The sequence below is a fragment of the Dendrobium catenatum genome, unplaced genomic scaffold, assembly GCF_001605985.2.
Source record: "Dendrobium catenatum unplaced genomic scaffold, ASM160598v2 fragScaff_scaffold_621, whole genome shotgun sequence".
NCBI classification, from domain to species: domain Eukaryota; kingdom Viridiplantae; phylum Streptophyta; class Magnoliopsida; order Asparagales; family Orchidaceae; genus Dendrobium; species Dendrobium catenatum.
Genome location: NW_021319083.1, coordinates 2,314,856 through 2,339,913, shown reverse-complemented (window position 1 = coordinate 2,339,913; position 25,058 = coordinate 2,314,856). Strand labels below are relative to the sequence as shown.

General features: G+C 33.0%; 1 protein-coding gene across 6 annotated transcripts in view; it reads right to left on the bottom strand.

The window, feature by feature from the left end:
- Nucleotides 1-1,546: 1,546 nt before the first annotated feature.
- The window catches only part of LOC110101097, a 56,399-nt gene continuing 32,887 nt past the window's right edge, over nt 1,547-25,058 (bottom strand). For all 6 annotated transcript variants that reach the window (XM_020828863.2, XM_020828868.2, XM_020828864.2 and 3 more), the window contains 5 exons: nt 17,731-17,798; nt 13,876-13,991; nt 12,896-13,777; nt 1,884-1,977; nt 1,547-1,810 (listed from right to left, as the gene is read on the bottom strand). In XM_020828863.2, the coding sequence (XP_020684522.1) occupies nt 1,794-1,810; nt 1,884-1,977; nt 12,896-13,777; nt 13,876-13,991; nt 17,731-17,798 (1,177 nt within the window). In that variant the 3' untranslated portion in view covers nt 1,547-1,793. The remainder of the gene's footprint in view (nt 1,811-1,883; nt 1,978-12,895; nt 13,778-13,875; nt 13,992-17,730; nt 17,799-25,058) is intronic.

Genomic DNA, 25,058 nt, shown 5'->3' with positions numbered 1-25,058 from the left:
ATTTTTTCACCAGAAATTTTAGATCACTTATTTTAATAATAAACTAATATTAGTAAATATTTTCAATAATTAATAGCATTAAAAAAGCCTCCCACTTCAATCAATAATAATTGACTTGGTTTAGAACTATTTTCTAAAATAATTTTTATACAAGTCTTAAAAATTTTCATAATAAAATATTTTTAAAAACAATAGAAAAATAATACCAAACAAAATCTTAATCTTAACCAAGATAACTTTTAACATTAAATTGACTTTAAAATAAAAATAATATTTAAATTAAATAATCAAATTACATATCAAACATACCTCAAAATAAATTTAATAACTAAAAATCCCATCCTAATTAAATTTAAATTAAAATATCTTGGCAATGACCAAAGAAGCACAATCATGAACACCCATTGGCAGAAGAAGCAGATTCTCTACAAACAGTTCTGCAAGCCTAACATAGAAGTGTGAAACCCACCTTTTATTATTATTATTTTTTTAAGTTCATCAAAATATCCTGATACAAAACGTTCATCAAAATAAATTTCAATTTTTTTTATATTTACATTAAAATTACTATTACTGTTACATATATTTTAAATCATATTAATCTCGACAATCTCAACAGTATCCAATAACTTCATAGCCCAATCTGATATATCATAAGACAGACTTTCTTACTGCTTCTTAAAATAATTTTTTAATTAAAAATTTATATTTTTTTATTAAAAATTACTTTAAGATGCAAAAAAACCGTCAGAAACAGAGCCTAATCACTAATAGTGACAAAATCTTTACCAAATTATCTCTCCCAACTCTAGCGAGTACGGAAAAAAGTGAGCACTTGAACGGATGGCAGATCTTACAGCCCAGTAAGGAATTATATTAACGAATTCACAACTATTCCAATCCATCTCTGTATCCCAATGGATATGCAGAGCTGCAAAACCTAAGAAATGGCTCCTATCAGTCTGAATCCCTAAATTCCATGAGCCCCATTAAAAAGACCATCCATGCACATAAGAAACTAGTCCCACGGTGAGGAGAAATTATTCTGAGCGAACACTGGATGATCCGAAGGCCAACCAAAACACGTCACGTCATTCAGTAACATCGATACTTAGCACCAGTACCGAGGAAAAAGTGACATGGGACCTTTTGATTGACCTCTGAACAGCGACCGGTGTCCGCACAGAATAATTTTTCCACAGTGAGCTATTGTAAGAACACCATGAGACCATACTATATATAGAAACCATTAGCGATGGCAGTACAAATCCATATGTTGCTTGCTTTGCAGGGCTATGAATAGGAGGATCATCTCTCTCAAACACTAGTGCTGTAAAACCATTTCCTGGGAAGAAAAAAAGGGAACAAAAGGTAACAAATCATTTAGAACACCTAGTCAGAAATGCTCAAGCTTTAAAGAAACTGAGATTGCCAATAGGACATCAGCATGCGTACCATGGAACAGATGAACTGGAAAAATACAATTCATCAACGGTAACTAACCATCTCAACCCTGCAGCCAAAAATCCTGTGCCCCTATATGATATATTTCTAAAGGTTAAACAGATAGCTTCATAGTCGAAGATTAGGGTTATGGTACTCAAAATCAAGACAAGCGTAGATAAATTTTAACTAGGAAATTTTACATTCTGATCATTTCAGAAGAAAACTTCGAGATTCACTTCTCCTAAATATATAATAATGTACAAAACCTTATAAAGGATAAACATAGTTATTGTATATACACTGACTCAGGTAGTTTTAGCAACAAGGCCTATAGAGCTCGCCTCCTTTCAGCCATGCGTGTTTCCTGTTGAAAACATGAAGAGATATTTCAATGGCTGTGGCAAAAGAAATTCTTTATCTATGATAAGCAAATCTACCTCTTGAGGATGATCCGCCTCTGGAAGACTTCCTCTCATGAGAAATGCTTGGAATCTTTGAAATGACTAGAGAGCTTTGAAGACCCTCGAGTAACTGGAAATGAAAGTCAAATGAATTCAAAAACGCAATAGTATTGTTGGTTTTGAGACCAAGTTGGTTACAAGAGATGGCCAACACAAATGGAACTCCAATATCACAAACATATCAATACAGCACCAGAAATAAAAAATATTAACCTTTACAACTGACCAACAGTTTGGGCTATAAGATTTAAAAATTGGATAGATTCCTCTACATTTTTTTCAGCACACAAAAAAGGCTACCGTGTTGCGAATTATTAATATATATTTTCATTGTTCCAAAGCTTAATAGTCATTGTAAAGTAGAAGCTGCTCTCAATTCAATAATTCTTTTACTGTTCATATTAAGATCTTCATTTTACTCATCATTAAAGTTTATTTCTTCAGCTTCAACTTCAAATCTTTCACTATTTTTTTTGGTGTTAACCATTCAGCATTAGATAGTATAACATCCACAACCAAAGGACCTATTTCATCACAATCAATTCTTTAACTCTGTAATTTGATGTTTTTATCTTTCAATTTTTTATTAAAGATAATATAAACCAACTTATTCATACATTCTACAGTCAATTGGTTCTCTTTGTATGAATTTGATTAAACTTGCTTCAATTATGCTCACATGCAGAAGCTGAACAGATAGTGCTAAGAACTTTCATTACAAATACTTTAAATATAGGCATATCAACTCTAAATTATGCTAAGCAACATTTTATAATTGAATAAAAATTAAATTATTAACATACTTTCAAATTTAAAATTATAAATGACTGCAAATTTTATAGGAGTGTCATGCAGCATGCTTAAGCTGCTTAAATCCAAATATTTCAATCTTCAAATGGAAATCCTCAAATTGATTATTTGCTTTAAGAAAATCATCCTCAGAAATAAGTTCATTTATGCATGCATATAAACTAATCTTAATCTTATTATCCACATAAAAGTTTATAATAAAACTAGGGATTCAAATAATATGCAGCAACACACAAACATTAATGTAATTAATGATCCCACTTGTCCTCCGAATCTCTTGTTATTTCTTTCTCATCTTGCTCATTGTTTTATAGATAATTCCAATTTTTTTGGGTCTTCTCTTAATCAACCATCATTAATACATTTACAAAAGTCTCATTGTCTTTAAAACATAATTAACACTACGGTAAAAATAGTCATATTTCATAAAAATCTTCTTCACTTGTTTTTTTTATTATTTTTTAGACCAAGATCTTTTATCTCATCCTTTATAAGCAAAGATGGTCTTTGGTTCTTTACCAATGAACTTTCTCATCAAATTCAACAATTAAGAGTGATTGTAAATAAACTTGCTCACTATCTAGTAACTGCATTAAATCAAGGTAATGAGCAGCCCATGAAATTTAGAAAAGATGCTTCATTTTCTCAATTAATAGTCTGCTTGCAAACTTATAAGCACTTGCATTATCTAGAACAATTTGAACAACCAATATTTCTTTTAATTCTTCAACAACCTCAACAAGCATTTGAAATAACAATTGTGCATCCTTTATAAAGGTTTTGATGCATCAATAGATTTTAGAAATATACTCTGACAGAGATTGTTAACAAGGATGTTTATGATACTCCCTTGTCGAACATCTAACCAGCTATCTTACATTATTATAACACTTGCCTCATCCCATGTCTTTTTCAATTCATTGATCATCCTTATCATTGTTCTAACCTCCTCATCTAACATCCTATTCCACAACTCATATATATATATATATATGGAAGATCAAGAACTCAACCATAAGTGGGTACTAGGATTATAATCTCCATAATAAAACAATAGTGAATGTTGACCCCTACATATAAAAACATGAGAAAAGAGACAAAATTGGCGGATTTACGTAACACGCACGTCGGTGCGATGCATCACATAAAGGTCAAATGATCTCCGATTTTCAAACGGATTGCGCCGTTGCAATCAAGAGGTCAATTTCTCCTAAGATAAGACCCCTCGCAGTTAAATCGGATGAGATTTCTCCAAAGGCACGACCATTACCCTAATTTGACGCACGACGTCGCCCAAACAACTTTCGATTGCAAAACGAATTTCACCATTGTGTTCGGAACATCATCAACACCTAAATATGATAATAAATTTGATCAACTAAATTCACGCGAGAGGATCGACACGCATCTCGAGATGATGCGCAAATTAAAAAAATTGACGTGCGAAGTTGCCCAAACGATCTCCTATCACAAAACGGATTTCACTGTTGCGTTCATAATGTCAACAATATTTAAATATCACTGCCAATTTGTCAAATGAAAATTACGCACGCAAATCGATGACGATCCCGAGGCAATGTGAGCAAATCTAGGAAATTAATGTGCGACGTCGCCCAAACGACGTCTGATCACAAAACCGACTTCACTATTGCATTTGAAACGTCGCCAATGCTCAGAATTGTCTGTGAATTTATCCAATGAAGCCCGTGCAGGGAAATCGACGCACATTCCGAGATGGAATACACGAAAATTAAAGAAAAACACATTGTACTGTTGACACGTGAATTTTGAGGTGCACGAATTTCCATTCCATCTACATCACTTTTCATAATAATAATTTTAATAATATTGTATTATTATTATAATAATTATTAAACAAAAAAATCAATCAAAAATCGAAAGTCCAAATCCAATTTAATGCAAACCTCATATCACCTTTGCCGTATCTCTAGCGAAATCCAGTAAATTTTGCTGATTTCGCATCTTCTCCTGTAAAATTTATGATCTGCCTCGAATGTCCACTGATGGCTCTAGCCGTTAACTCATGATAGAATGAAAACAAGTTGTTTTATTTTTCGCATAAACTCGACTGCACGCTCTCTCCGTCTCTATGTCTCACCAACACCTATTTGAATGTTTAATCGACCTCTTCAGCACAATCACCAACTGTCCGTCTTTCACACGAACACACCTCATATCCCGTCCGTTTCTTCCACAACCAACAAACCACATATCCCATTTCCCTCGACTCATTGAACCAAACATCCAGCTCCAGGCCTAACGGCTAAACTCCCTTTATATGCCGACCTCACCTGCACTAAGATAGACTTCAAGCCGCCTCTAAACCTCACAATCGCACCCACATCCTGCTTGAAGCCTCATCCGGACTGGATGCAGATAAGGATTTAAAGAATATGAAGGCTAATTTTGAGGAGCTTTGTGACGAGGACAAGATTCTTGCGTTCTTCAAACAACTTCTCACTGAGTTGAACTAGGAGATTCAAGATTCTTGCGTTCCTCGCATAAACTCGACTGCACGCTCTCTCCGTCTCTATGTCTCGCCAACACCTATTCGAATGTTTAATCGACCTCTTCAGCACAATCACCAACTGTCCGTCTTTCACACGAACACACCTCATATCTCGTCCGTTTCTTCCACAACCAACAAACCACATATCTCATTTCCCTCGACTCATTGAACCAAACATCCAGCTCCAAGCCTAACGGCTAAACTCCCTTTATATGCCGACCTCACCTGCACTAAGATAGACTTCAAGCCGCCTCTAGACCTCACAATCGCACCCACATCCTGCTTGAAGCCTCATCCGGACTGGATGCAGATAAGGATTTAAAGAATATGAAGGCTAATTTTGAGGAGCTTTGTGACGAGGACAAGATTCTTGCGTTCTTCAAACAACTTCTCACTGAGTTGAACTAGGAGATTGACGAGATGCCTCGGGAAAAAAAGAGAACGGCCAAGGCGAAGTTTATGGTTGCTTCAACTAATGTGCTCATTATTTGAATCCGTAGTTTAAGTTTTGCAGGAAGAAGGTTCTTCCAAATGACATTCGACAAGCTTTGATGCTAATGGTGCGATGTTGCATGGAACGGGACTACCTCGCAGCAATGGACCATTACATCACGACAGCCATTGGAAATGCCCCATGGCCTATTGGAGTGACTATGGTTGGCATCCACGAGCGATCTGCTCGTGAGAAGATCTACACCTACAATGTGGCACACATCATGAACGATGAGACAACTCGGAAGTACCACTACTACTTGAAGAGGCTTATGCATTTTGCCAGAGGAAGTATCCCGCATTCCCGCACTTCCATCCAAATCCGTGGAGTTCAATAGCTTGGCAAATGGAAGTGATATGCATTCCTTATTGGCTGAGGAAAGAACCAAGACTTCAACAACCAAAGAAAAGCTTCGGTTAATGCCTGCACCATAAATACAACTGATTTATGCTTCTTAGGTTTCTTTCCCCTTGAGAATCAAATATGCGTAGATTGATTCAGATGCCGCTACTCTTTTTTTTTTTTTTTTTAATGTTTAATATTACTCACTTGTTATTGTGTTTTTAAAGAAAGTCTGCCCTAAAAAAGAAAGAGAAGAAGAAGAAAAAAAAAAGTGCAAAGAAGGAAAAAGAAAAAAAGGTGTCTATGAGTATTGTCCACCGCTGTCAATTGCTACGTCACGAAGATATAACAGTTCAAACTCAGAAAATCCTAAAATCATGTTTTCGAACCTTGCAGCGCGGAGAGCGACCACCCATGCATGTTTTTCTTAGCATGGTGGGAGGATGCTCATAACGATGCTTGAAACAAGGCAGGTAATCCTCGTGGGCATTTTTTTAGCACGTCGGTGCAAAATTTAAGTACCCGTATAAGGTAGAGAAACAATTTTGCTTTTTCAAACAACCCCAAAGACCTGTACACGTTTTTCTCTAGCGTAGTGGGATTGAATATTTATAGCCACGGTGTCACCCGACACCTACCATACACATTTTTCTCTAGCGTGATGAGAAGCTTAGACTCCTGGATTTTCCCCCAAATGGGGGAGACGCCGGGAGATGCCAAATTTTACAGTGACAGGTGACCTGAACATAAGCAAATGACGACAAACTGAGCTTAAATGAATATAAGCAAATGATAATGAACTCGAAATGAACAAAGGACTTGAATCAAACTTGACCCCAAGGTACTTGATTTGAATAGAAATGCAATAGAACTTGAACTCAACAGGACCATAAGAAACGTGAACTTGACATTGAACAAACGACAGCTTGAACTAGAACTTGAGCATTAGATGAACAACATGGAGCATAATTTAACGTCTAAAATGGGACTTGTAATTTGGTGAAATAATAACATTAAGCATGCAAGCAAGGATCAATTGGGGAAGACTTGTAGTTGTGATGTTAATTATAAGCATGTCATCTGCAAGTAATGATCAATAACTATTGTATGATGACCCGCTCACAGACAACAATGGAAGGAAAGATGAGTGCAATGTAAATTATGATGTATTCATGAACAGAATGTGAAAGACATGCAACAAATATCACGCCTCATAGTCGACGTCAAAATACAAGCAAATACATGTTAACTTACAAGCAACAACATGAGCCATCAACGAGCATGATGCTTGCGTTACTACAATAATTCATTTGCATGAAGAGGAAAATTTGCAATATACATATCAACCTGTTTGTGAGCAACGACAACAAACAAGCTTGTGATGATAAAGTTCCTCTATGACCGGTGTTAATGAACTTACAATCACCCATAGCAGTTTAAATGAACACCATAATACATGCATCCAGATGCAGCGATTCACAAATCAGCACAACAACACAACAACAACATCAAGCCTTTATCCCATTACGTGTGGTCGGCTACATTAATCCTTTTTCTCCATTGTGTCCAATTAAAAGTCAAACTCTCATTTAAATATAATAAAGAAAGGTCATTCCTAATATTTTCTAACCAAGTCTTTTTAGATTTGCCTCTACCTTTCTTAACATAAGTCAAATCTAATACCTTTACTCTCCTAACCGGGTCATTGGAAGGCCGCCGTTTTATGTGACAAAACCATCTAAGGAGACTCTCTCTAATCTTATCTTCTACTAGAGCTACTCCAACCTTTTTACGTATATGCTCATTTCGTATCCTATCTCTAAGTGTAAAGCCACTCATCCACCTGAGCATCCTCATCTCTGTCACACTTAACTTAGTATTATGCTTCTCTTTTGATGGCCAACATTCGGCACCATAAAGCATTGCAGGCCTCACCATCTTATAGAATTTTCCCTTGAGCTTGAGGGGTACTTTTCTATCACACAACAAGCCTTATGCATTCCTCCACTTCAACCATCCAACATGAATTCTGCTGATAATATCCCCATCTATTTCACCATCACTCTAAACAATAAATCCAAGATATCTAAAACGTGTACTCTTATTACTAACTTGATCGCCCAAAGTCACAATCCCCTAATTAGGTCTATTACTACTAAAATTACACACAATATATTCCATTTTAGATCTACTCAAGCGAAAACCTTTAGACTCTAAGGTTGACCTCCATAATTCAAGTTTACCTTCAACTCCCTCTCTAGTCTTATCAATAAGAAGAACATCATTAACAAAAAGCATACACCAAGGTAGATCCTCTTGCAAATGTCTAGTGCAAACATCCATGACTAAAGCAAAAAGATATGGGCTTAAGGCTAATCCTTGATGTAACCCAACCAAAATAGGGAAATAATTGGTCAAACCACTTTGTGTTTGAACACAAGTAATAGCTCCTGCATACATATCTTTAATGATTTGAATATGAGCGTTATTAACTCCTTTCTTTTCAAGAACTCTCCATAGCACTTCCCTTGGAACTTTATCATATGCTTTTTCTAAATCAATAAATATCATATGTAGATCATCCTTATTTTCTTTATATTTTTCCAGCAAACCACTTAATAAATGTATGGCTTCCATAGTCGACCTACCCAGCATGAATCCAAATTGATTTTGAGAAACATAAGTATCACGTCGAACCCTATGTTCCATAACTCGTTCCCATAGTTTTAAAGTATGACACATTCACTTAATTCCTCTATAATTCACCCAATCTTGTGCATCACCTTTATTCTTAAAAATAAATATTAACACACTCATTCTCCACTCATATGACATCTTTTTAGTCTTCAAAATAGTATTAAAAAATTTAGTAAGCCAATAAATTCCTTCATCTCCTATGCATTTTCACACCTCTATTGGAATATCATCAGATCCAACAGCTTTTCTACCATTCATTTTCTTTAAACCCTCTCTAACTTCGATTTTACTAATACGCTGATAAAAATAGAAATTTTTATTTTCATTTAGGGTGCTAAGGTCACTACAATCAACCTTATTTTCATAGTCTTCATTAAATGTTTAGCAAAATATCTCATCCACCTTTGTTGAATATTATCTTCTAAAAAAAGTATTTTTTTATCTTCATCCTTAATATACTTCACTTGAACTAAATCCTTTCTACTCCTATCTCTTTGTTTGGTTAACCTATACATATATCTTTCACCCTCCTTAGTATCTAATCTATTATATAAATCACTAAAAGCTAAAGTCTTTGCATTGCATATTGCTTTTTTAGATTTCTTACGAGCCTCTATATATCTTTCCCAACTATCAGAATTTTTAAAATTAAAAAAAAAATTATAACAAATTTTCTAATTTTTAATCTTTTCTTGCACATTTGAATTCCACCACCAACTATTTTTACTATTAAGAGTTTTTCCCTTTGATACTCTAAGTATATCTTTTGCAATATTTTTAATATCACTAGTCATTTTTTCCCACATAACATTAGCATCCTCATGCACAGACAAAATCTTAAGATCTAAAATCTTACTCTCAAAAATATTTTTGTTAATATTCTTTAAATACCCCCATCTAATCCTAGAAAATCACTTTACTTTATTTTTTATGTTTTGTTCATTTATCTTAAAGTCCAAAACTAATAATAGATATTGGGTACATAAATTTTCACTCGAGATAACTTTATAATCTTTGCAATCTAAACGATCTAATTTTCTTATAAGAAAATAATCAATCTGAGTTGTACTATATCCATTTTTATAAGTGATGAGATGCTCATTCCTTTTCTTAAATAAGGAATTAACAATTAAAAAATCATAAGCTAAACAAAAATTTAATATGATCTTGCCGCCTTAATTTGTCATTCCAAACCACCAAGAATGCTTTTAAAGTCATCTACTTCTCTACCAACATGTCCATTTAAATCTATTCCAATAAAAACTCTTTCTTCAAGAGGTATCTTTTGTATTAATTCTTCTAAGTCATTCTAAAAATTTAATTTAGAACTCATATCCAAAACCTACTTGAGGAGCACAAGAATTTATAATATTAACAATCTTAACATCAACAACAATCTTAAAAGCTATAATTCTATCTCCAATCCTAGTAATTTTTATAATATTATCCTTCAAACTCTTATTTATAATAACACCTACACCATTTCTAGTATGACTCCTACCGGAATACCAAAGTTTAAATCCTAAACTATCAATTTCCTTAGCCTTCTCTCCAACCCATTTAGTTTCCTGAATGCACAAAATATTTAACTTTATATGAATCATAATATCTATTAATTCCATTAATTTTCATGTAAGGGAACATATATTCCAAGTTTCTATCTTAATTTTAGTTTCATGGACTAGTTTCTTTATTACATTCGTCCTTGATGTGGGAACCTTTGCCTATTTAACACTACACCCGGGCGCCGGTGCAGCAACCCTTGCACACCTGTTACTATATTTAGACCACACAGCGCGTCGCTTCTAGGAGACGCCCTAGCATTAACACAATTTCTTAAAGGATTCATGTCATTATTATTCGACAAGTTTTATGCTGTTTGTTGACTACCTAACACAACCCTCCACTTTTCTCATCCAGGACCTGGCAACGACAGTGTTCCACGATTCACAAATTAATGTGTAAAAAAAATTTGATGACAAACACAACAACTTGCCCATCAACAGATAGGTGAAATTAACCCAACTCACCTAATAATTAGTGTCAATTTGCAGAGGAATTGTAAATGCAACAAGTCTCCCTACAATCAATACCAATCGTCTTGGGGATGCATATGATAGTCCCTACGAACATAGAAACATGTGCAAGAGAATGGAGAAAGTCACCAATCAATATACATTAAGAAATTGACGATGAAGACAACAATTCGTCAGTCAACATGTATGAAAAGATAGGTGATAAATGCAGCTCGACCAGTAGATAACATAGGCTTGTAAACGAATATGTTAATATGCATGCAGGCAGCATAAATACAAAAGAGACACGACAAACACAAGCTTCTGCGAGCTGCTATAGAAGATTCATCATACATCAAAAATACCCCCCACATGTGTATTGCAATATGCATACAAACACAAATACAAGAAAATGCACAAGCAATCTACACGCATGGGCCTCGACGAGGGTGTTATAGGTACATATGTGACGTCTAAGGATATTGCGTGGGTATAGAAGGGAACTTAAATTCGAGCCCAGTCCTTATATGTTATTGGATAAGAGTCGACATGGCTCGAACCATTAAACAAATATACAGTTACGACATCGACCGGAATATTTTGCTTTATAGTTCATATTAAATATTCAAGGCCTATAATTAAGAAAAATTCAACATTAAAGACATAAAGTCGGCAACGAATCTGATCCTCTGTCAGCATCTAGACATAGTAGACAAGGTTCAATATATAATTATAAAAATACCCCCTAAATACCTACATAGGCCCCAGCGAGTGTGTTATGGGTACACGTGACGTCTGAAGATGTTGCACAGGTCAAAAAATAAACCTAAATTCAAGCCTGATCCTCCTACGCGAGCGGATAGGAGTCAACACGGCTCGAACCATCAAACAAATGTATGGTTATAGTGTTAACCAAGACATTTGTTTTATACGTTTATATTAGGCTTTCAAGATTTACAACAAAAAAAATCACTAACAAAGGCCTACAACCAACAATGAACCCGATAGAGCACAAAGCCCTCTATCAGCTAAGGTGGATTCAAATTTATCCCCTTAGACAAACATCCACCGCAGGTCTACAAGGTACCTTTGGACGACGCAACCCATGGTTGCCGACAAGGATCCTTCTATCAGGTTGAGTTGATTACCTCCTCTGACTAAATAGACCATGGACCACGATGGCCCGGGACAACCGAACCATGGGATCTTAATCGGATACATCATCCATTCTCCCACCATCCGCTTTAAGCGCAAGATGATAAAAATTTTAAATTTTAAATATCAAATTCTCAAATAGCAAAGCCATGGTGCTACTATATGTCAAATACAATGTATTTTAACTTATATGATTGACGAATAGCCTTAATTGAAAGTTTTCTCTCATTATCGGGAGGGGTAATTAACTATAGGGGCTTGCGCCTATAGAAAACCAGAACTCAGATTATAAAGTTCTCACAAAATGAGGGCAAAATCTCTGTGTAGTCTTATCTACAAACCAAATCTGCCTTCTGAAAATTTACTCGGAACTTAATTCGTTAAAACTCCTGAATTCCCGAAAGCATGGTAGGCGGGGGCGCGAATTTTTGGAGCCCACAATGAAATCTACAAAGACGACAATAGGGAGTAGGCATCAATTGAGCGAATCTATACAATATTATTCTATGTTTTTGTGAGTTTAATTTCTTTTCTATCTTATATTTTTCACTCTCTATTTTTTAGTAACTTTACCTTATTTCCTAGCATCTCCATCTCTCCCTAAGAAAAAAGTTGCCATAGTGCACTATCAGGATGGTGCCACTAAGGCAACTCCATCGCAATAGCTACTGTCTGACACTGAAGTGTACTTTTCATCTATGAAAAAAAAAAAATACTAACTTCTCAAGAACCAACCCAATTCCCCCCCCCATTCTCAATTCGCATCCCCCCCCCCCCCCCCACCCCAAAAAAAAAAAAAGATGCCAAAGAAAATTGTAGAGCATACTTTACTGTAACCAGCTCCAAAGAGTAAATATAGATCAGTTTCAAGTGAATGCATGAAATTTTTGAAAACAGTAGCAAGCTTAAGAACCATGTTAGCTTTTGAGATTGAAATGAAACTCACCCTTGACGTTGGCTGAATCCTACGGTTGGATCTACGGGGTTCCATCACTTCATGTAGTGGCTTTCCAGGATTTTTAGACCCTTTATCCTCGAGGGTGGATGTCCTATCCACAGAATTTTTTGATTTCACAGCAAAATCCGGCTCAGAAACTGAAGTTTTCTTTTTTTTGGATAAGGAAACATGCGCAGGCTGCACAGAATCCTCTGACGCTATAGTGGAAACATCATTTTTTTCATCTTGGCTTTGAAAATTGACTTTGTATGCATTCATCTTGTCTGAGCAATTGTTACTGCCCCCGAAACTGGATATATTATGAAGCACCTGAACGGTGCCTTCATTTGATGTGGAAAGCAATGCCTTGTCCTTCTCAGACAGACTTCTAGTTTGAAAGCTCCGAGAATTCTCAGCTTTAAAACCACCTCTAGGCTTGATGTCGACAGCCTTCTTTCCTTTATTATCAACTTTCAACGTATTCCTGGTTGGGCGAGATGCCTGAGGCATCAAATATTTTGCAAATTTGATGGAATCACTACCTTCGCTAATTTTCTCAGACTTGTTTGCAACATAATGCTTGCTAACTTCCATAAACTTTCTCTTCTTTCCAGGCCTTGGAACGCCAAAAACCACCTTCGATCCTTCTTTCTGCAAGCTAGTCTGTTTTGGTTTAAGTGCATCAGAAATAACCTCTTCTCTTGAATTCTTTCCGATGCTAAAGGTTCTATCCTTAGCAGATAAAACCAGCGATCTTGAATCATCAGGTTTCCTGGACTCTTCAATGAGAATATTCTTGGAAAGGTTACCCATCTCGGCAGCCTCAACTTCTGAATGAATTTTTCCTTCACGCTTGCCTAATCTTTGCCTTTTCTCCTGGGGAGTATCTCCCTGTGATAGCAACCACAATACATGATAGCTATTATGTCAAATAGCTGAGAAGCAAGCTAATGGCATAAACATGAGAGAGCATCAGATAAAATGTAGACCTCATGTGGTTTATTTGACTTTCCCTTTGCATGAGACCACTCCATCCATTGTCCATCCTCCCAAATACGTGATGGACGAAGATTCCAACTATGAACGGTCTCTTTATCAGTCCTAGCTGCAGGTAATGAGTGAAATGTTTATCATGCACTGAATACAAAAACATAAGCTTCATTACTAACAATAGAACAAGACTTTAACAGGTATAAAAATTCTACCCCTCCGACCATAAAACACTGGTTTTGATTTATAAAACAAACAGATTGTAAATCAACTTTGATAAACACAATAGTTTTCAGTATCACAATATTTAAAACTCCCATCCTATCTTTTATCAAAAAGGAGAGCACCCTCATGTGCATCGCATCACACATGTGGGTAATAGATGGATTCTGATAAGAACAATCGAAATTTGAATTTGATCCATATTCTATTTCGCTGGACCAAAAACCAACAAAGACCAACCCAAATTTAATTTTGCAGATGGATTGGATAGAATATTGAGCTAGAATTTATGTTTTATCTGATTAGAAAACCTGAGGATCTAAGATGAATAAAGAGATCAAAGGGAAACTAGTGAAGTATATGTCTCCAGATCAAGCCCAATATCAGACCAGGCTTTAAACTTAGACTAAATCTAAAGCTACTCGCAAATTAGGCTTGATATAGTATTTACTAAGCATTTTTCAATATTTTCCCTTCGATATTTATCCATAGATTAGGTTTTATCTATTATTTTGTCACTTGAGTAATTTTTATTTTTATTTGGACTTATAATAATCATGACTCATTATCTCTATAAATGAAGGTCAGTAAATTTAGATGACTTGAATTTTAATGAATGGCAATTTGGCTTTCCTTCCGCTCATTCTCTCCCTTCTCTCCTATTGCATTCCTCTCTTGCTATCTCTTCATATTCTTGATTTTCTCCCAAATATGGGAACCCTTATGATCCCCTCTCAATATTTGAGGCTTTTCACTTCTCATTGAAAATATATGATTTTTTTTTTCTGCACTCGTGACTGGATCTTCTGTAACTTTTATGTTCAACAAGAGTTAATTTTGATGGTAAACCCCTCCAACTTTTCACACTAGTCAATGGTTACAATCTGCTTGCTACTCTAAGTTGAGCCCCATTTTCAAATTAAGGTTTCTAAGATTACAGCCTCTACCAAATTTTGGTATCCATGCGTGATCCATCAATTAGCAGCAGGGACCATGATCTATTAAGATTGAGAGAGAAGAAGCTACTTGTTTGTCGTTATAGATTTTATTATTAAATCAATGAATAGACGATTCTCTAGAAGTAATCAACAGTTGAGAACTAGTTTGATATTAAAAGAAAATACCAATCAAACAAAATGATGCTCAACTTTATCAACACAGCTTCAAAATCAATAAGAATATTGTAAATAAATATGCGACTTCAAAAAAAAAAAAAAAAAAAAAAAAAATGTTAACTTCAGGCAACAAATAAATATGCAGCTTCAAAAACAATAAGAACATTGTTAAAAACTACAACAACATCAAACCTTTATCCCACTATGTGGGGTCGGGCTACATGAATCCTTTTTCTCTATTGTGTCCTATTAAAAGTTCAATTCTCATTTAAATCTACTAAAGAGAGGTCATTTTTAATATTTTCCAACCAAGTCTTTTTAGGTCTACCTCTACCTTTCTTAACATAAACATAAGTCAAATCTAATACATCTACTTTCCTAACCAGGTGTAACGGACCGGTTTGGGTGGCCAGTTCAACCGAATCGGCCAGCTCTCTTAATAAGGTCACGACCACAGAAGGGAGGGGGGCAGTTTTGCGAACAAAACAGACGGGCGGACAGAGCGAACAACCGAGCTCATGCAAAAGGGATTGGGGAAATTTCATTTCGCCATTTTTTAGTAATTGATCATGTTTAGGGATAAGAATCACCAACTCCTTTTCATTCTTATCGCTAAAGAAGTAAAGATTTGGAAGAAATCTCAGTGAACGAGAAGATCGACTGAGAGGAAAAAGGAAGAAGGTTTGTTGAGTTTTTTTCTTTTCATTTCGGTATAAATTTCCTTATTTTGCTTCCTCTAAAGTAAGTGATATTTTCATAAGGGAAAAAGAAGGTATTGAAAACGTGGAGAAAGAAATTGGGAGAGAAGGAATTGGACTTTGGAATTCCTTCTTAAGGAAAGGTAAGTGATTTAGTTTGAGGTCATATGTTTTCATTTTTTGTTTCTTTTATCGAATAAACAATAAGAAATATATTTTAATTTAGGTTGGAATAATCCAAGTAATATAGATTTTGATTTGACGGTGGAGGAAGGAAGAATTGCGATAAAGGAAAGGAAAATTTATGAGGTAAATTTTGCGGAAGGAAATCAAATGTTTATTGAGATATTTAATGAAAATTTTATATTTCTTTTATTATTATATTCTTGTAAACAGTTAAACATTTTCAATACTCGATAAATATTGGAAGAGGAAAATAAAGTGGGTATTTATTAATTTTTTACTTCATTTTTTATGTTTTATTTTGCAAGGAGCGTGTTAAATAATAGTTCTAAGACTTAAAAATTCTTTTAAAAATTATTATGTATAAAACAAACAAATGTATATGCAAGTGTATGAAATGTAAAAGAAAATGCACGTTGAAAGTTTACCTATAAAAGAAATAGAGAGTAATTATATTAAAGAAATGATACTGAAATGAATAAAAAATAAATGGAAAAAGGAAAAAGATAAGCATGCAAAATTTGTAGGAGTTCATCCCCGTATGGTACTAGCTGGGGAAGCAACATACCTATGCACATAAAAAAGAAAAGGAAATGGTTGTACCTTTGGTACATTTAGACGGTGCTTCTATACAAATTAAATGGTAAAATGAATACATATTAAAGTATTATAAATGTTATAAAGGAATATGATATGATATACATAAATGACGTAAAGAAATGGAATGTATACCAATTGCTAAATAAACAGACGTTTATTAAAAGTTATATGTATTGTACTTTATAGATGTTAATTATTATAGAAAGTTACATAGTAAACTCAACTCACTAAATTAATGTTTCAGGTAAATCTCCAGAATTAGAAATGGTCGGAAGGGAAGAGTTTTTGATATAGAACTACATCCACAGTTGGATGTCCTCATCAGTTTGTTTATAGAAGACGACACAATAAGAAGACAGCTCTTCAATTGAAATGAGAAAGTTGTACGTAGTATTGATTATGAATTGTACTGAATTAATTCTACAATCCGACTTTTAGTTCCCACCTTGTTAAGTCGAGCATCCGGGCCGGATCGTGACATCGGGTCATCAGAAGACTGTCGTTTTATGTGACCAAACCATCTAAGGCGACTCTATCTAACATTATCTTCCACTGGAGCTACTCCATCCTTTTCACGTATATGCTCATTCAGTATCCTATCTCTAAGAGTAAAATCACTCATCCACCTGAGCATCCTCATCCATGCAACACTTAACTTAATATTATGCTCTCTTTTAATGAATAACATTCTGCACCATAAAACATTGCAGGTCTAATCATCATCTTATAGAATTTTTCCTTAAGTTTGAAGGGGGCTTTTATATCAAACAACAGGCCAGAATATTGTAAAAAAACTATAAAAATATTTTTTTTTTAATTATGACCATGATTAGGGTACCAAATTTACTAATATTGATTCAATTTAATAGCAAATCTCTAAGAAATGCTTTATCATGACATCCAGTTTAAAAGTTAAAAATTAATATTAGCAAAAACCATTAACCAACTCAAAAATCATTTAAAAGTAAATGACAAGAATCATAAAAAAATTTAGATGCTCAAGCAAAAGGTAAGGACAAATAAATAGATGCAAAACCTGGAAAATGCACAGTTAGCTTCGTTTCATCGCCTGGAGTCTTTTCATTGATTGTCCCTTCCCACCATCTAAGAATTGAAAGTAAAAGATTAGATATAAAAGATTCAGACAAATTGAAGATCAAACATAACAAATTGATGCAAGACGTTTTAGGTTCTAGAATTTTTAAGCAACTAGAATAATGCAAAGACTATAAATCATATAAAAGAAATAAAGATTTAATTACATAATAATTCAATTTCTTTAAGAACAAACTCAAAAATGCAAGTATAACCAAAAAGATAATATAATGATCAATTAAACTAGAAGAAGTCCAAAGATAAATTAGAACTGAAAAATAAATTATTCTTTTTTTTTTCGCCACAACTAAAGGACAAAATATAACCAATTTGACAAAAATAGAAAATCTAATAATATGAATAATAATATATTTAGAAGAAGAGATTTAAGGAAAGCAATCATTAAATAAAAGACAGTCTAAACATCATGTCAAGATTCAATAGGAAATATTGTATCCAAGAAATTGTTTGTCACGCTTGCACCACACTCCCAAAAAAAGTCACATCTAATAGGCATGCACAAAATTGAAAAGTAGAAATCTGAAATTTTATTGATCAAATGCTATCCAATACCTGCCTAAGATTTTGCTTTATAATCATCTAATTTCCTCTAGATTGGCTACCTCAAAAAGATAATTTTATTCAAAATCCATGGCCATATAAATATCTCCGCACAATAATTACGCAAATGGAACTATAACCTTATGCAAAAAACCACATAAAAGTTACAGAAGTGGCGGCTATAGAACCCAATAAAAGATCAAAATAAGAATCCAGGTCCAGGAGTTAACAAGCAACAATAACAGAGGATATAAGATGCGACAGAACCCGCTCAAGCTTTTGCACCTCAAGATCAACACAGCACCAAACTCTGTAGCTATAAGAACCAATAGCAATTAACCCATAGTACTAAACAAACCAATCAATAATAGAACCAAGGGCAATCTTAATCAAATATTGAATTGAACCAAACAGAGGTTAACCCAACCAGAAACATCATAAAAGAAAATACATCCCGTTCTCATAGGCATCATCACAAAACATGTCCAGATAAAATAGAATTTAAAAACTACAAAATAAAATATATAACTGAAACTAATTAAACTTGAATTATCATTTAATTGCTTGACTTTTGACTAATATACACATGTAGATCTCCATCAAACATATCCGACTTCGACAAATTTAGCTCTGATGAATCTCTAGCATTTGATATTATCAAGTAAATAGGGGCATACATTTCATGCTTCCTGCAAAGTAATCTAGGAGTCATCACAAACAGGCACGTCATTCCAATGCACAAGGTATCTTTGGAATCCACAATCAGTAGTAGATACAATTTCATAATCTAAATAGCTTCAGGAACAACTTGTATAGATTTGTCAAGCAAATTTGGGATATTAATTCACAAAGAGATGAATGAGAGAATAACTTTAAGGAAGTAGTAGCAAGTTCATGAAATAAGTTCAAAACAGACACATTGAGAATAAGACTACTGCTAGAATCTTAAAAAAAAATTAAGCTATAACTAATGATTTCAAATCATCGCAAGATTATAAATGGCTCTGTTTTTCTCACAATTAATTTATTAAAAACTCTTAAAGAAGTCTTTTTAAATTCAAATGCAGCACTGCTTTCTTCTTTGACTTAAATTCCACATATCCCCGATTTACATAAACTGAAAGGTTACAATTGTCATAATTAATAACCCATGCTCTTCGACTATTTTCATGCACAACATATAATTCATGCAAATCAAGCAAATGAGTAGTATGATATGAAGCAACTAATGAAAATGTTATAACTAATATGCATTCTAAGAGATAATAATAAAGACTTACAACTAATTAAAATGATGAAAAAAAAACTCAAAAAAGTCAAAAAAGTCAAATAAAAAAATATCGCAAGCCTATGTGGACAGACCATTTTTAAAGCAAACTAATTCAAAAAGCTCAAATACTAATTGTAATGAATTATGCATCTTTCGAATGAATTAGATGAATGCAATTTTAAATTTTAGATTTCTATTAAGATTGTGTGCTAGAACATGTGGTAGTAAAGTGAGAGAGTTTGGCATCTAAACTTTGCATGAAGATCCAACACATATATACATAAAAAAATTATAAGATACAAATATATAAATTCAAAAAGCTCAAATACTAATTGTAATGAATTATGCATCTTTCGAATGAATTAGATGAATGCAATTTTAAATTTTAGATTTCTATTAAGATTGTGTGCTAGAACATGTGGTAGTAAAGTGAGAGAGTTTGGCATCTAAACTTTGCATGAAGATCCAACACATATATACATAAAAAAATTATAAGATACAAATATATATATATATATATATATATATATATATATATATATATATATATATAATATTATATATATATATATATAATATATATATATATATGTTTAATTGTTTATTCTTAAATGTTTCTGAAAACTTAAAATGAACATGCTATAACTTTTATTTGATGTTTTGTTTTCTTACATAAATAATAAAAAAATAAACAAATTACTCATGCATGCCTAGGCAACACTTCATAGCCAGTTTGTGACTATTTGCCCGATCTCACTTATGCGTGTTTGTGCTGTGCCCAATTTCGGGCATGTTCAAGTCTTTTTAAGCATTTTTGATGTCATCGAGATGCTATTTTTTGACGTTCGAAGTCCAACAGTTCCCTTACAACTAATTTTAAACAATTTTAAAAAAGTTTAGAGTAGTTTTATATAATTTTTACTCCTGTTAACATGCCAACTCATGTAAGACTAAATTTGCTTGGTTCACACTTCACAGCCCCGATGGGTGGTCTACATTGACATCCAAATAATAGTCACACTTTTTAATTTTTTTGAAATTACAACTTTACGCTGTTGTAAATTTTCAAGTCTCAAATGTATTTTTCAAATGACATTGATTTCAACGTAAAAAAATAGTGGACAAATGATTAGTCATCAGAAAAATTTATCAATAAAAAACATGATCTTTGAAGCAAGAAACTTCTCAAAGTTAGTACCATCAAGACAGATTGCCTATAAACTTCTATAATCTTACTTGCGTAGTGGATAATTTCAATTTAGCCAAGTCTCGTGATCTTTTCTTTTCTAGTTTATATATATATATATTGTATCCTTATATTTTTTTTATGTATATATGTTGGATCTTCATGCAAAGTTTAGATGCCAACTCTCTCACTTTACTACCACATGTTCTAGCACACACTCTTAATAGAAATCTAAAATTTAAAATTGCATTCATCTAATTCATTCGAAAGATGCATAATTCATTACAATTAGTATTTGAGCTTTTTGAATTAGTTTGCTTAAAAATGGTCTGTCCACATTAGGCTTGCGATATTTTTTTTATTTGACTTTTTTGATTTTTTTTTCATCATTTAATTAGTTGTAAGTCTTTATTATTATCCTTAGAATGCATATTAGTTATAACATTTTCATTAGTTGCTTCATATCATACTACTCATTTGCTTGATTTGCATGAATTATATGTTGTGCATGAAAATAGTCGCAGAGCATGGGTTATTAATTATGACAATTGTAACCTTTCAGTTTATGTAAATCGGGGAATGTGGAATTTAAGTCAAAGAATAAAGCAGTGCTGCGCATTTGAATTTTAAAAAGACTTCTTTAAGATTTTTAATAAATTAATTGTGAAAAAACAGAGCCATTTATAATCTTGCGATGATTTGAAATCATTAGTTATAGCTTATTTTTTTTTAAGATTCTAGCAAGTCTTATTCTCAATGTGTCTGTTTTTGAACTTATTTCATGAACTTCTACTACTTCCTTAAAGTTATTTCTCATTCATCTCTTTGTGAATTAATATCCCAAATTTGCTTGACCAAATCTATACAAGTTGTTCCTGAAGCTATTTAGATTATGAAATTGTATCTACTACTGATTGTGGATTCCAAAAGATACCTTGTGCATTGGAAATGACGTGCCTGTTTGTGATGACTCCTAGATTACTTGCAGGAAGCATAAAAGTATGCCCCTATTTTACTTGATAATATCAAATGCTAGAGATTCATCAGAGCTAAATTTGTCGAAGTCGATATTTTGATGGAGATCTACATGTGTATATTAGTCAAAAGTCAAGCAATTAAATGAAATTCAAGTTTAAATTAGTTTCAATTATATATTTTATTTTGTAGTTTTTAAATTCTATTTTATCTGGACATGTTTTTATGATGCCTATGAGAACGGATGTATTTCTTTTATGATGTTTCTGGTTGGGTTAACCTCTGTTGTTCAATCAATATTTGATTAAGATTGCCCTTGTTCTATTATTGATTGGTTTGTTTTAGTACTATGGGTTAATGCTATTTTCTTATAGCTACAGAGTTGTGTGCTGTGTTGATCTTGAGGTGCAAAAGCTTGAGCGGTTCTTGTCGCATCTTTATATCCTCTGTTATTGTTGCTTGTTAACTCCTGGACCTGGATTCTTATTTTTGATCTTTTATTGGTTCTATAGCCGCCACTTCTGTAACTTTTATGTGGTTTTTTGCATAAGGTATAGTTCCATTTGCGTAATTATTGTGCGGAGATATTTATATGGCCATGGATTTTGAAAAAATTATCTTTTGAGGTAGCCAATCTAGAGAAATTAGATGATTATAAAGCAAAATCTTAGGCAGGTATTGATAGCATTGATCAATAAAATTTCAGATTTCTACTTTTCAATTTTGTGCATGCCTATTAGATGGGACTTTTTTTCGGAGTGTGGTGCAAGCGTGACAAACAATTTCTTGGATACAATATTTCCTATTGAATCTTGACATGATGTTTAGACTGTCTTTTATTTAATGATTGCTTTCCTTAATCTCTTCTTCTAAATATATTATTATTCATATTATTAGATTTTCTATTTTGTCAAATTGGTTATATTTTGTCCTTTAGTTGTGGCGAAAAAAAAAAAATAATTTATTTTTCAGTTCTAATTTATCTTTGGACTTCTTCTAGTTTAATTGATCATTATATTATCTTTTTGGTTATACTTGCATTTTTGAGTTTGTTCTTAAAGAAATTGAATTATTTGTAATTAAATCTTTATTTCTTTTATATGATTTATAGTCTTTGCATTATTCAGTTGCTTAAAAATTCTAGAACCTAAAACGTCTGCATCAATTTTATGTTTGATCTTCAATTTGTCTGAATCTTTTATATCTAATCTTTTACTTTCAATTCTCAATGGTGGAAGGACAATCAATGAAAAGACTCCAGGCGATAAAAGCAGCTAACTGTGCATTTTCCAGGTTTTGCATCTATTTATTTGTCCTTACCTTTTGCTTGAGCATCTAATTTTTTTATGATTCTTGTCATTTACTTTTAAATGCTTTTTTGAGTTGGTTAATGTTTTTGCTAATATTAATTTTTTAACTTTTAAACTGATGTCATGATAAAGCATTTCTTAGAGATTTGCTATAAATTGAATCAAATATTAGTAAATTTGGTACCCTAATCATGGTTCATAATTAAAAAAAAATATTTTTATAGTTTTTTACAATATTCTGGCCTGTTGTTTGATATAAAAAGCCCCTTCAACTTAAGGAAAAATTCTTATAGATGATGATTAGACCTGCAATGTTTTATGGTGCATAATTTATTCATTAAAAGAGAGCATAATATTAAGTTAGTGTTGCATGGATGAGGATGCTCAGTGATGAGTGATTTTACTCTTAAGATAGGATACTGAATGAGCATATACGTGAAAAGGATGGAGTAGCTCCAGTGGAAGATAATGTTGATAGAGTCCCTTAGAATGGTTTGGTCACATAAAACGACAGTCTTCTATGACCCGATGTTCACGAATTCCGGCCCGATGCTCGACTTAACAAGGTGGGAACTAAAAAGTCGATTGTAGAATTAATTCAGTACAATTCATAATCAATACTACGTACAACTTTCTCATTTCAATTGAAAGCTGTCTTCTTATTTGGTCGTCTTCTATAAACAAACTGATGAGGACATCCAACTGTGGATGTAGTTCTATATCAAAAACTCTTCCCTTCCGACCATTTCTAATTCTGGAGATTTACCTGAAACATTAATTTAGTGAGGTTGAGTTTACTATGTAACTTTCTATAATAATTAACATCTATAAAGTACAATACATATAACTTTTAATAAAATCTGTTTATTTAACAATTGGTATACATTCCATTTTTCTCTACGTCATTTATGTATGATCATATCATATTCCTTTATAACATTTATAATACTTTAATATGTATTCATTTTACCATTTAATTTTGTTATAGAAAGCACCGTCTAAATGTACCAAAGGTACAAACTATTTCCTTTTCTTTTTTGTGCACAGTATGTTGCTTCCCAAGCTAAGTACTCATACGGGGATGAACTCCTACAGAATTTGCATGCTTATCCTTTTTCCTTTTTCCATTATTTTTTATTCATTTCAGTAATCATTTATTTAATTAAATTACTCTCTATTTTCTTTATAGGTAAACTTTCAACGTGCATTTTCTTTTACATTTCATACACTTGCATATACATTTGTTTGTTTTATACAAATAATTTTAAAAGAATTTTTAAGTCTTATAACTATTATTTAACACGCTCCTTGCAAAATAAAACATAAAAATGAAGTAAAAAATTAATAAATACCCACTTTTATTTTCCTCTCCAATATTTATCGAGTATTGAAAATGTTTAAACTGTTCACAAGAATATAATAATAAAAAGAAATATAAAAATTTTCATTAAATATCTCAATAAACATTTGATTTCCTTCCCCAAAAATTTACCTCATAAATTTTCATTTCCTTTATCGCAATTCTTCCTTCCTCCACCGTCAAATCAAAATCTATATTACTTGGATTATTCCAACCTAAATTAAAAATTATTTCTTATTTTTATTCGATAAAAGAAACAAAAATGAAAACATATGACCTCAAACTAAATCACTTACCTTTCTTAAGAAAGGAATTCCAAAAGTCCAATTCCTTCTCTCCCAATTTCTTTCTCCACGTTTTCAATACCTTCTTTTTCCCTTATGAAAATATCATTATTTTAGAGGAAGCAAAAAAGGAAATTATACCGAAATGAAAAGAAAAAAACTCAACAAACCTCTCCCTTTTCCTCTCAGTCGATCTTCTAGTTCACTGAGATTCTTCCAAATCTTTACTTCTTTAGCGATAAAATGAAAAGGAGTTGGTGATCTTATCCCTAAACACGCAATTACTAAAAATGGCGAAATGAATTCCACCTTTTCATATCCTC